Source organism: Arvicola amphibius, chromosome 9, assembly GCF_903992535.2.
Source record: "Arvicola amphibius chromosome 9, mArvAmp1.2, whole genome shotgun sequence".
NCBI lineage: Eukaryota > Metazoa > Chordata > Mammalia > Rodentia > Cricetidae > Arvicola > Arvicola amphibius.
Window position 1 is genome coordinate 47838654 of NC_052055.2, and position 12274 is coordinate 47850927.

At 54.6% G+C, this 12274-nt stretch overlaps 1 protein-coding gene across 4 annotated transcripts in view; it reads left to right on the forward strand.

The window, feature by feature from the left end:
* Window positions 1–2676: 2676 nt before the first annotated feature.
* The window catches only part of Shank3 (SH3 and multiple ankyrin repeat domains 3), a 58755-nt gene continuing 49157 nt past the window's right edge, over window positions 2677–12274 (forward strand). For 3 of the 4 annotated variants that reach the window (XM_038341740.1, XM_038341742.1, XM_038341741.2), the window contains exons 1-9: window positions 2677–2964; window positions 3259–3462; window positions 4430–4501; window positions 6036–6144; window positions 6261–6412; window positions 6504–6671; window positions 6747–6863; window positions 7252–7329; window positions 8879–8945. In XM_038341740.1, coding sequence (XP_038197668.1) covers window positions 2677–2964; window positions 3259–3462; window positions 4430–4501; window positions 6036–6144; window positions 6261–6412; window positions 6504–6671; window positions 6747–6863; window positions 7252–7329; window positions 8879–8945 — 1255 coding nt within the window. Of the gene's footprint in view, window positions 2965–3258; window positions 3463–4429; window positions 4502–6035; window positions 6145–6260; window positions 6413–6503; window positions 6672–6746; window positions 6864–7251; window positions 7330–8878; window positions 8946–12274 lie in introns of those variants that run through there. The other variant, XM_042055654.1, reaches the window with a different exon arrangement.

Sequence of the window (12274 nt, forward strand, 5' to 3'; positions counted from 1 at the left end):
GCCTACGGGTCAAGTGAGGTCAACCAGAGGACCCGAAGGTGGGATAGGAGTAGGAACAGCAGGATGTGGAAGGGTCAGAGCGTGGACACTCTCCAGCGAATGCTAAGTGGTGGACACTTGGAGCTGCGCGGCAGTGGGCTGAGGACTGTCTGTAGTTACACGTTTGCTCCCAATCCACATGCCATGCACTGTTCTGGATGCACTAGTCGCAAATCTTTCTCCACCCCCAACTCTCTTGAAGCTGTGTAGCTTAAAGGGCACTGGGAGGTGGGGAAGAAGTGTGGATGGTCAAAATAAGATCTTTCTAGAATTTTGGCCCTGGTAAAGGAAGACGTAAGCAAAAGGCACTGGTATTTGAAGGCAGGGCCAGGCAAAGTGTCACTTTGCCTGGAAGATGGGGTCTGTCCGGCCTGCTCAAGAGACTAACAGTTTGCAGGTAGCTGGTTAGCAAAACGTCAGGCGTTCTCTCCGAGGGTTGGCAACAAAGACGCTAGGCCTATAAAGATAGTTACCTTCACCTAGCAAGGGAGTTGTCAGAGGAGGCTTAGGGGCTCCCATGAGGTCCAGTTTTGGACCGAAAGCCAGAAGGGGTAACACTCAGGACTCTGGGTTCATTCAGGTCAAGACAGGTTTACCGAGTGTCCAAAGGGGGCCTGCTGTCTAATTTGAGGGCACGGGATTCCTCCATTTCAGTCTCGTCACTGGAGGATTCTGGTCATCATTTCCTGCCAGCAGGCAGCTAGTTTAGGGAAAAGGAAGGCTGGAAATAAAGGTAGGTGGAGATTTGAATGGGAGGGATTGAGTTTAGCCAGGAGGGAGTTGGGGGCCTGGGTCAAGGCGGAGAGGAAAGAGGGGAGGGAAGAAGATGGCCGACAGGCCAGGAAGCAGAGTTTCCTCTCTGGGCTGGGACTCAGGAAACCCAGCCCTGAGCTTCCCAAGGTGCTTCCTGGAGATAAGAGAGACCCTATCCTGCTCCAACCCCTCTTACATCCTGCCCTAGCCCCTGGGGTACCCTCAGTTGCACCACTCAGTCAGACTTTGGGAGGGGCTTGGAGGTCAAGGCCTACTGGGGCTTCACTTCCTCCAGCACTGAGGGGTCCACCCAGGCTTGAGAGCAGCAGGGAACAGAGGCACAGAAGCGCTGGAGACTTAGTTCTGCCGGGTAAGAGTTCTTTTGAGGGCAGAGATTTTTTCCTCAAGGGTAGCGAAGTGGGAATGAGCCAGGTGGTCCATGGAGGATAGAGCTGTGGGGTTTGGATTGGTCAGAAGGTCCTGTATGAAACACTTTTGGAAGGTGGTGGATCGGTGGAGTGCAGGCTGTTTTGGGGAGCAAATCTAACCAATCACTGTTCTGTGTGGGGTGAGGGCATGTCTAAGGTGAACCGGGTGGTCAGGGGGGTGGGATCTGGTTAGGCTCTATAGGTGTATAGGATCAGGGCAGTCCAAGGTTATTCCTGGGATGTTCAGGAATAACCAGTTTTGTGGGCGATCCAGGGCTGCTCACGGAGAGGGTTGGGGAGGCTGGGGCTGAGGGGATGCTTCCTGCCACTGGCAGAGTTCCCGGCCAGGCTGCTCCGCAAAAGCTGTCCAGTGTATGCCGCCAGCGATGAGTGGCTCTCTGGGGCCGTTAGGGGGTGGGGTGTAAGTCAAGGTAGGTGGGAGAGTGCTGTGGCAGGCAGGACTAGACCCTGCTATTAGTAGGGCAATTCATCCATTCAGGGGCTGCACCTTTCTGGGCATTCGGAGCGGGGTCCCCGCGCGTTGGGCACTTCCGAGGCAGCGCCGGGCTAAGGCTGGCACGCCACGCGGGCGGCGCCTGAGTTGGTTCACTCGCAGCGCTCCCCTCCCCGCCCACTCGTCACCCCCTCCCGCGTTGCCACGACAACGTGTGAAACTAAAATTCAGTTCCCCGTCGCAGGTGGAGACTAGTGGCGCCCCCTCCCCTAAGCCCTTCCTCGTAGGTCGCGCCCCCATCCTGCCTGTCGCTAAGGTGACGGGGAGGGGGCGACCAGCTGCAGGGTTGGGCCATCCAGGGTGGGGGAGGCCGCAGAGTCCGGACAGACCCCCCAAACTCGGTTGCGGCGGGGGCCGAGAGGAACATCCTGGGTGCGGCTAGAAGGGCTGATTTGGGGGTCCCTTCCGTGGCACAGCAGCTCCGCCCTGATCGAGCCTGGGGTCTGCGGCCCTCCACCCAGTACGATACCCCGGCTGATCCCACCACCTCCGCGGGGTCTGGAGTGTGGGGTCGGCAGACTGGGGAGATTTCCACCCCGGGACACCAATTTTCCTGCTTATCTCTCCCTCTCCGTCAGCCTGTGGTCCTCTTGCCCCGACGCGTAGAGGTCCCTCACCCAGCTCCAGAACCCTCCGTCACCCTAGTACGGTGGTCTGCGACGCTCGCCTGCAGCGGAAGCGCGGCGTGCCATCCCCCCGCTGTGTCAGCCACTCCCCCTCGACAGCCACCCCCCCTCCCGAGCGGGCCCCCGGCCCCCGCCCTCTGCACCACACGCCCACGCCGCCCGACCCCGCGGGGGACCCCAGTTTCCCGGCCCTGGGCTTCCCGTCCCCGCCTCCGGCGCGGCCCCCTCCCCGCCTCCGCTCAGCTCCGGGCTCGGGCCCCCTCCCCCCGCCGCCCCCGCCCCCGGGGAAGGCAGGCGCCGCTCGAAGCCGGGGCCGATGCAGCTAAACCGTGCCGCCGTCGCCGCCGCCGCTGCGCCTGCGGAGCCCCCGGAGCCGCTGTCCCCCGCGCTGGCCCCGGCCCCGGCCCCCCCCGGCCCCCTCCCGCGTAGCGCGGTCGGCGGGGCTCCGGCGGGGGGTCAGGGGGGGCCAGGGCGCCGCGCGGAATCCCCGTGCGCTCCTCTCTCCGCCGGCAACAGTCCGGGCCCCGGCGCTAGCACCGGGATGGACGGCCCCGGGGCCAGCGCCGTGGTCGTGCGCGTCGGCATCCCGGACCTGCAACAAACGGTGAGCCCTCGCGATCTCGCCGTACCCCTGTATAGCCCACTAGCGGTGACCCCCTCCGGGCGCGCCCTGCGCCAGGACCCCCGGCCGCGGCCACTCGCCCCTCCCCCGCCGCCTCCGCGGGACCCTCCCCATAGCCGGGGCGGGGCCCTGGAAGCCCAGCCCCGGGGCGGGGCCTCGGCCTCGGCGCGGTGGCGCGGGGTCCCTGCTCTTGCTCCCCAAGTAGCCCTCCAAGCGGGGCCCGGGGCGCGGTGCCCTGCGCTCGCAGGTCCGGGCTCACGACTCGCTCCGCTGCAGAAGTGCCTGCGTCTGGACCCAACCGCGCCCGTGTGGGCCGCCAAGCAGCGTGTGCTCTGCGCCCTCAACCACAGCCTTCAGGACGCACTCAACTACGGGCTATTCCAGCCGCCCTCCCGGGGTCGCGCCGGCAAGTTCCTGGATGAAGAGCGGCTCTTACAGGACTACCCGCCTAACCTGGACACGCCCCTGCCCTATCTGGAGGTGCTGGGCAGACCAGGGTGGGGGTGGAATGGAGCGCACTGGGTGTGATCTTTGAGCTCCGTGGCTGGAGCAGTGAAGGGCAGGCCGGGAGGAGTTGGCAACAGGAGCGGTGGGGGGCTATGTGCAGCCTGAGCAGTGTGCTGAGAGCCAGAAGTGGGTACATTGAGTGCAGCGGGTAGGGTGAAGTGTGAGCTGCATGTGTGGTAAGTGGTGTGTTGCAGCTTAGGCGTGGAGAGCAGTGTGAGCAGTGTGTAGAGTACTTGCTGCATGCAATGTGTGCAGCACACAATGAGCACCTGCAGCACATGCACTCAGCATGCATGGTGTGAGCAGTTTGAACATGGGAGGGAGAAGTGTGAGAAGGGCTGAGTGCCTTAAGGGTCATGCGATGTGAACAGTGTTCTCTGTGTGCACATCGGAGATTGGCCGAAAATATTAGCACCATTTATGATGCATAAAGGTGATTTGAGTGCCACTCCAGGATGGAGATTCGGTCCTCATTGGAAGGTCTTTGCGTGTGTGTGTGTGTGTGTGTGTGTGTGTGTGTGTTCCAAGGTCAGAGTTGGTCTGATCCTCGTGGTAGCATCAGGAATTGGGTTATTTCTACTTGGAGAGAAAGTGTTTGGGAATAGAAGCTTAGTTTCGGATCTTGGGAGAGAAGTCAAGTTTTCCAAGTCCTGGAGGTGGGAATGAGACAGGTAGCTGCAGGCCTGCCAGGCCATGAATTGGCCGAGTGAGTACTGTCTTCTCCGGACCACACATTGTTTCTGTGCAGTGGGTAGTCAGTAGCTGCCAGCTGTTGTCTGTCCCCTCTGTAAGTGAGTGTCTGGGACTTGTCTGGCTGTGTTGCAGTGAGAGTATGGGCAGGAGGGTGGTGAGCAGTAAGTAGCCTGTGGTGGTGGCCACCACCCCTTGCTCACTGGACCTGTGTGCGCGCCTTCTCTCCTCCTTTTCTTTACCCGAGCAGTTTCGATACAAGCGGAGAGTTTACGCCCAGAACCTCATAGATGACAAACAGTTTGCAAAGCTGCACACAAAGGTAAAGCAGTCACTGGCGGGGACCTTCCATGACCACTGCCCCTATTCAGGTTTGGCCCACTCTGCTTTCCCGGAAGTGGGTTTCAGGACCTGGTCCGGGGCTGGGCTCAGGCTCCATGTTCAGGACTGGTCCAGTGATAGGTTCCTGCTAAATCCGAGTTTTGCTGGTAGTGGGCTGAGTACGTTGTTTGAAACTGGGGGAGAGGGAAGCGAATGAGTGTCCAGTGCATTGGCTGTGGGGACAAGAGGCCCAGTGGTTAGTGTTCCTTAGTACGAGGAACACAGACTTAGATTTCTCACTAATTCCCTCCCAGGAGGGATTTACTACCTCATTTCGCAGGTAAGGCAGAGGGGTTGAGTCACCTGCTGTGACTGCCCACTGCCCAGTGAAGCTGGCCCAAATCTGCCTAGGTAGGAGCTGAGTAGCCTGTGTATACCTGTACAGTGTTTTTGCTTCTTGGACCTGCACCCAGGTGTACACTCCTATGGGTGTCCAGAGGGCAAGGAGTATATGTCCTAGGCCTTTTCCAAGTCCCCCAGCTCTGCGGGCAAACGGGAATTTGCTCATGGGAACTTTGCTGATGGTTTCTGGAGCTTCGGAGAGGAACTTAGTGACCCTACCTAAGGTCCTAGATCCTTGGGTTCTGTGGCAGACTTTTCTGCTGTTCCAGGGCAGGTGACAGTCACTGGCTCTGGCTCTGTATTGGGCAGAGACCACGTCAGAGAGAGAGAGGTATCTGTCTCGCTCCACTGGCCCTTGTGTGACCCTGTCATCCTGGGCTCTCTAGATCCATTCTCAGGTCCACAGACATGGGGGACTAGCTTTTCAGCGAGTCTTGTCTGTGTTTTGGACGAGTCTGAACTCTTCCCTGCAGCCCCGTCCTCTTGCTTGCCTGGGGTCCAGGTGTCCCTACCCTCTCCCCCTGTGACCTCGAGGCTGTCTTAATGTTCTTCCTAGATGATTTGTGTAGATTCTTCCTCTGGTTTTATCACTCTGACCCCAGATGATACTGGTCCACCAGGCACCCACCCTCTCCTGTCTATGATAAATGCTGTTTTTTAGATGCCACCAGACAAGGCTAGTGAGGCTTTGCTGGGTGAGGGACGAAAAGACAAAGTCACGCCGTGGGTGCTCCAGGGGTCTACCACGGAATGTAGGAGGAGCTGGTCAGAGGAATGAGGCTGGAGTTGTTAGCCTTCGGCTCCTGTCAGAATGGTCTCAGTGTTCTTTTAGGCTGAGGGAAGGGACTCAATTGGGGCCTGTGACTAAGGTGACCTGGCTGTGATGAAAGTGGCCAGGCTCAGGCTGGGTTTGTAAGAAGCGCTTTGAAAGCACAAGGGTCTAGCCAAGATGGAACCGGCGCTGAGGTAAAAGTACGGGGTCGAGGATGAATAAGACGACAGACAGGTTAGACAGAGTGGGACTAGGGACAGTGTATGCCTTACAGGTGGTTGGGAGCTTGCTGGAAGAAGGGGTTGCTGGGAGGATGACCATGACAGTGACACCCCACTGACTGGGATGGTTGGTGTTCTAGGCAAACCTGAAGAAGTTCATGGACTATGTCCAGCTACACAGTACAGACAAGGTGGCCCGCCTGCTGGACAAGGGGCTGGACCCCAATTTTCATGACCCTGACTCAGGAGGTAGGAGAAGAGCAGGGAGGGGCTGGGTTTTTTTTTTTTTTGTTGTTGTTTTGTTTGTTTGGTTTTGTTTTCTGAGCGGCTGGGACTCTTTAACTTTTATTTATCTCTAAACCCAGAGTGCCCTCTGAGCCTTGCGGCACAGTTGGACAATGCCACTGACCTCCTGAAGGTTCTTCGCAACGGCGGTGCTCACCTGGACTTCCGAACCCGAGACGGGCTAACAGCTGTCCACTGCGCCACCCGCCAGAGGAATGCAGGGGCATTGACGGTTAGTGAGGGCAGGACCCTGGTCTGGAGGGACTCATGGGCTCATGCAGAAGGCTGGGCCTGGCATGGATCCTGAGGTGCTTTATCCTCAGACCCTGCTGGACCTGGGGGCTTCACCTGACTACAAGGACAGCCGCGGCCTGACGCCCCTGTACCATAGTGCCCTAGGGGGTGGGGATGCCCTCTGCTGCGAGCTGCTGCTCCATGACCATGCACAGCTGGGGACCACTGATGAGAATGGCTGGCAGGAAATCCATCAGGTGAGGAGGGGGCCTGGGCTGGGTCCAGGCTGTAGGCCTCTGTCTGGGATACTTCAGTACCTCTCTTCTCCGCAGGCCTGCCGCTTTGGACACGTGCAACACTTGGAGCACTTGCTGTTCTATGGGGCCAACATGGGTGCCCAGAATGCCTCGGGAAACACAGCCTTGCACATCTGTGCCCTCTATAACCAGGTATACCTTGAGACTCACCGCCTCTTCAGGTTCATTTACATTTTCTGCGTGTAGTAAAGTGTGACTGTGTGCCTGCACACAGATGACCATACATCACAGCCTGTGTGACACTCCATGTGTATGTTCTATGCCCGGTTTGGTTCCTGGGTGGCCTACTTAAACATATCTGTTTTCTTAACACACGTGTGTCAATATGTCCACGTGTATGTTCTTAACAGCTAGCTCTCCCATGAGAGCTGCATACATAGCCCTACCTAGCCTAGGCATGCGTCTCTGTGTGTGCGATTCCTGTGCCCTGCACACCTGTGCATGCCTATCCACATGTGTACCTGCCATGGTTGGCCCTGCCTCTCTACGGCCCAGTGTGATGGTTGCTGCCTCCCAACAGGAGAGCTGCGCTCGTGTCCTGCTTTTCCGTGGTGCCAACAAGGACGTCCGCAATTACAACAGCCAGACAGCCTTTCAGGTACAGGATGTGAAAGGCTGACCCGGGGGGCTGCTCGTGTGTCCTACTGACTTTGAACTTGGATTCTTCTTCAGAGGGCAAGAAGGGAGTGCTTGCTCTGAGGACTGCCGCCAAAGGTGGAATTATGAGTGGGCTAGTATGCTCAGAGTTTGAGGGAATGTTTGGTGTGGTGTAGCACAGATAATACAAACACAGAGACAGATGTTGGAGTTCAACCCGAAAACCAGAAAAGCAAAGAAGCTAACCCACTAGAGAAGTCTTTTCTCTACCGAGGCTGAGTGACCGTAGACTAAGCAGACTAAGCAGCCAAAGCTGACTAAGCCTCTCTCCTCCCATTTAATATTTCCACTAGTGCTGGGATTAAAGGTGTGAGGCACCACCACCTGGATTTGTTTCTTTTGTAGCCCAGGGTGGCCTTGAACTCACAGAGATCCATCTGCCTCTGTTTCCCAAATCCTGGGATTAAAGGTGTGTGCCACCACTGCCTGACCTCTAGTGGTTTAGCTTTGCCCTTCTGATCTTTAGGCAAGCTTTATTTATTAAAACATAAATAAAACACCTCTATAGTGTGGTGGTTGCCTCTGCCCTCCTTCTATGGATAAATGCCATATGACTCCAGGACTCTGGGGGATGGACAGGTGTGGTTGGCCTGATTCCCCGGAAGCAGGCAAGAGTGCAGAGGACAGACTTGAGAGGGATATGTGACCTCTACTACACCTGACTTGACCCAGGCTGGTTGGCACTGGATAGCCAGGTAGTTATCTCTGTGGCCTGGAGTTTTGGAGGAGTTGAGGGTATCATGGGAATTTATGGACCATGAAAGCAGCGGGGAAAGGGATATCTGCGGTTGTTGTTACTATTATTATTATTATTATTATTATTGTTTGGTTTTTTTGAGACAGGGCTTCTCTGTAGCTTGGGAGCCTGTTCTGAAACTAGCTCTTGTAGACCAGGCTGGTCTCGAACTCACAGATATCCGCCTGCCTCTGCCTCCCGAGTGCTGGGATTAAAGGCGTGCGCCCCCCCTGCCCCCCCCCCCCCCCCCGCCTGTATCTGTTATTCTTAATGGGAGCACGGGCCTCTGAGAATGTCAGAAAGTCAAGCTTTTAAGGCCGTGTCTGTGAGTGTAAGGTAGAGGTTGAAGATTTGGGCACATCTGGAAGTAGATACACCAAGGTATATTAGATGGGCCAGGTTTGGGGACATAGGTAGGAAGAATGAGGGCTGAGAAGCTGTGGGACCAGGATTGATATCGGAATCATGGCTGCATATAGGGACAGATTAAAAGTTCTACTGTTGTGTTTGGGTTTGTTCATGTTTTAACTCTAAGCCTTGTGTCCCAGAAGCACTCTTGGACGTAGGTAGATGAGGGCAATGGGCCAACCCTCGCTCCTGGTATCCCGTCTCTTGTCCAGTAGAAGTGATGTGTCAACAGACATTGACTGCTGTGACTTGAGAGAAGGGTGGCTTTGGGAAGATCCCAGTAGGAGCACTTGGGGTTTTGGGTGCCTCCCTCCTTGCCTTCCATGTGTTGATTTCTCTCTCCCAGGTGGCCATTATTGCAGGGAACTTTGAGCTTGCTGAGGTAATCAAGACCCACAAAGACTCGGATGTCGGTGAGTTCTGCCCACCCGTAGATCCTTTCTGAATGTGCTGTGGCTGTCCTAAGCAACACCCTGGTGGTGGAACAGGGTCTCCATACTCCAAGGCAGTTGTCTGCTAGTGGCCCTTGCAGACACAGGAATGCAATGAAAAGTGGCCTGTGTGGACAGAACAGGATTTTTGGTCGGGGCCTAGAGCAGGTCTGGGCTCTAGGTTGTGATGGCACGGACCCCGGTGGTCGACATCTAGAATGGGCTCTGTGCTTCCCATTGTGTGCTAGGGCAGTGTGTAGCTTCCTGTGGCTTTGCATATGACACGATTCCATGAGTATAACCTGCGGAGAGGACAGGACACAATGGTGAGGGTGAAGACTGAAGTGGGACTAGGCTTGCGGCTATCTCTTTCCACAGAGGGTTTGAGCTCCCAGCAGGTAGCGCATAAAAGACACTTGGCATATGTATAAGCGCTTGGAGGAGGACCAGAAGCTGCATGTGTAGTTTTTGCTTCAAGACTGGCAGGCAGAAGGCTCTAGCCTATGCTTCGGTGTGTGTGTATGTATGTGTGTGTGTGTGTGTGTGTGTGTGTGTAAGAGAGACAAACAGACAGACGGATAGACAAGTGTGTGTGTGAGAGAGGTGTGGTGTGTGCGTGTGCATGCGTGTTTTGTCTCTGGAGCCCTGCTGTCTCATCCTGGGTACAGGTGAGTAAGTCTGCAGGGTACTGTGGGCCCCTCCTCCAGCAAAGGGTTGCTGTCTGGGCTACAGCAAAGCCTTCTAGCTGTAGGGATCCCTTAATGTTCTGGGTAGGCTTTTCTGCCTGTGAATCTTTCTGGAACATGGAGCCCCAGGCTCCCCTTTCTTCTGTGAGTGTTACTTGAAGTGTCCCCATTTCTTGTTTCGATTTGCAGTGACATTGGGCAGCAAAGGGATGGAGCTGGCATTAAGGTTAGAATATTCCTCGGTTTATGACAGTATGGCTTGGGGATTCATCTTTGGTTGGGGTTAAGATTAAGGTCAGTTTCATGTTTAGGGCACTCCCTTGAGCTGCTCCTTGCTAATAAGGTTTGGTCATGCGCCCCTTGAACCTTGCAAGGTGGGGCCATAATGGTGGATGAACTGAGGGTGGGTGGCTTCCCCAAGAGAGATCCTGCAGCAGTGCTAAGTGACTTCATGATTCATGGTACAAAGCCGGGCCCTAGTTCAGGTAGAAAGTTTTTGGGTTTATATAGATGCATGTGACAGCTACAGTTTGCTTGGGGCTGACAGCATCAGAGATGGCATTTTTGGGGATCACCCTGTGTGTGGATGCCTCATTACCTGATTGTCTAATCTTGAGAGAATTGCTGATATCTGTGGTGCCTCCCTTTGCCCATAAATGAAATATAGTGTCTTAGATATTGTATCTTCTTTTCACCTTGGTCTCCTGTAGCATTTGATTCTGGAAGGGGCTGAATTCTAGGCAGTGACTTGTTTGTAACTGATTTTGCAAGAGATGAGGGACTTGTATAATATCTCGGATGTTTGTAGGAATAGTCCTCTGCCCTTTATCCCAGGATTCTGGGGGTCACCAGCCGGGGCGCACTGTCTGTTTTACCCAAGCGTGCTTGCTCAGCTGGGGCTAGGCACATCGTTGCTGAGTCGAGTGGGTATCAGTGTCATCTGCTCTCATAACCGTATAGAGCACACATCTCTGTGTTACAGCCTGTCCTGGTTAGCGTTCTCCTGCTGCGATAAGACACCGTGACCACAGCAGCTTAGGGAGGAAAGGGTTTATTACAGCACACACATCCCAGTCAACACCCCATCAGGAAGGGAAGGCAGGATAGAAGGCAGGGACTGAAGCAGAGGCCACCGAGACATGCTGCTTACTGGCTTGCTCCACACGGTTTGCTCAGCTTGCTTTCTTAGAGGCTCCAGAACCACCTGCCCAGGCGTGGCACCGCCCACAGTGGGCTGGGCCCTTCCACATCAGTTATTTAACAATAGCGGAAGAAGTGCCCCGCAAACTTACCTCTAGGCCAATGAGGTGGAGACGTTTTCTCAACTGAAGTTGCTTCTTCCTAGATGACCCTGACGTGTGTAGAGCTGACAAAACACTAGGCACTGACCCTGTGCAGTACGGTGTATCTAAGTTCACCTTCCTAATGTTCCCTTGTGAAGCTGATTATTGGGCCTTTATTTATTTATTTATTTCTTACAGAGAAGAAACCCAACTCTTAGAGGGTTAATGAGAAAACCTATCATTAGACCTGGGGACTCAGGTCTGGGTTGCCCACCTCCCTCTGCACATATCCATCCACGCTAAGGACATTTCTTAAGTGACAGCTCTAAGTTACTCTGTCTCCCTCTGGGGCTGTGGGAGCTCTCTGCCTGGCTGTCCTCCACTTCCTTTCTCAGGGTAGTGTCTTGCACGCTCTCATGCCGTGTTTCAAGAGACACGGCATCCTTGCTTCTCTTGATGGCCCAACAGACCCTTGGGTGGGACTCTGGTCAGTGGCTTTCTCTGCTTCCTGTTTCGGTTAGTGGGCTTATGCGCTTTCAGTCAACCTTCTATGGATACAAAGCATTCTATGTATATATGGTCACGTGGACTGCCTAGCTCATGTTTTTGATACGTGCCTCGGGCAGTGCTTCTCATATGGTGACGTCACTTGGAGAGCTTGTTCAGTGTAGGTTCTGAGTCTGGGCCCGGGTGTGGCCTGAGCGTCTACACTGGTCACCAGCTCAAGGTGAAGCCTGCTTGGCCCATCCTGGCTCCACGCTTTTTATAATAGGTGTAGACAAGTCTTTGGCAGGCAGTGCTGCAGGCCAAAGCCTGCCCACGGTATAGTTTTTGTTTTTAAATCAAGGAGAAATGTTCCTTACTTAAAATTGACTACTTTTATTGACAATCCGGCAGCATTCCTTACATTTACAGTATTGAATGCCAGTTTTGTTGAATCCCAAAATGTTTTCATTGCTCCAAAGGGTACTTCAGATATGTTAAGTTCTGTGTTGCCCTCTTCCCCAGCCTGTCAGCTGAGAACATAATTTCTCTTGGCATTTACCTGTTATTGCTGTTTCGTATCAATGGAATTACACTATTACCCTTTCTTTGTGGCTTTGAACTTCATCTGCCTTGCAAGATCATTTCATTCCTTCTTATGGCTAAAATGTATTCTGTTGTCTGTGTGCATGGTATTTGGCTTATTCTTTCGCCTACTGGTGGATATATAAGTTGTTTCTACTTTAAAAAACACACACACATATATACAGTGTGTGTGTGTGTGTGTGTGTGTGTGTGTATGTGGTGTGCTTGTGTGCCTGCCTGCTTGTCTGTATGTGTACAACATGCATACAGGTGC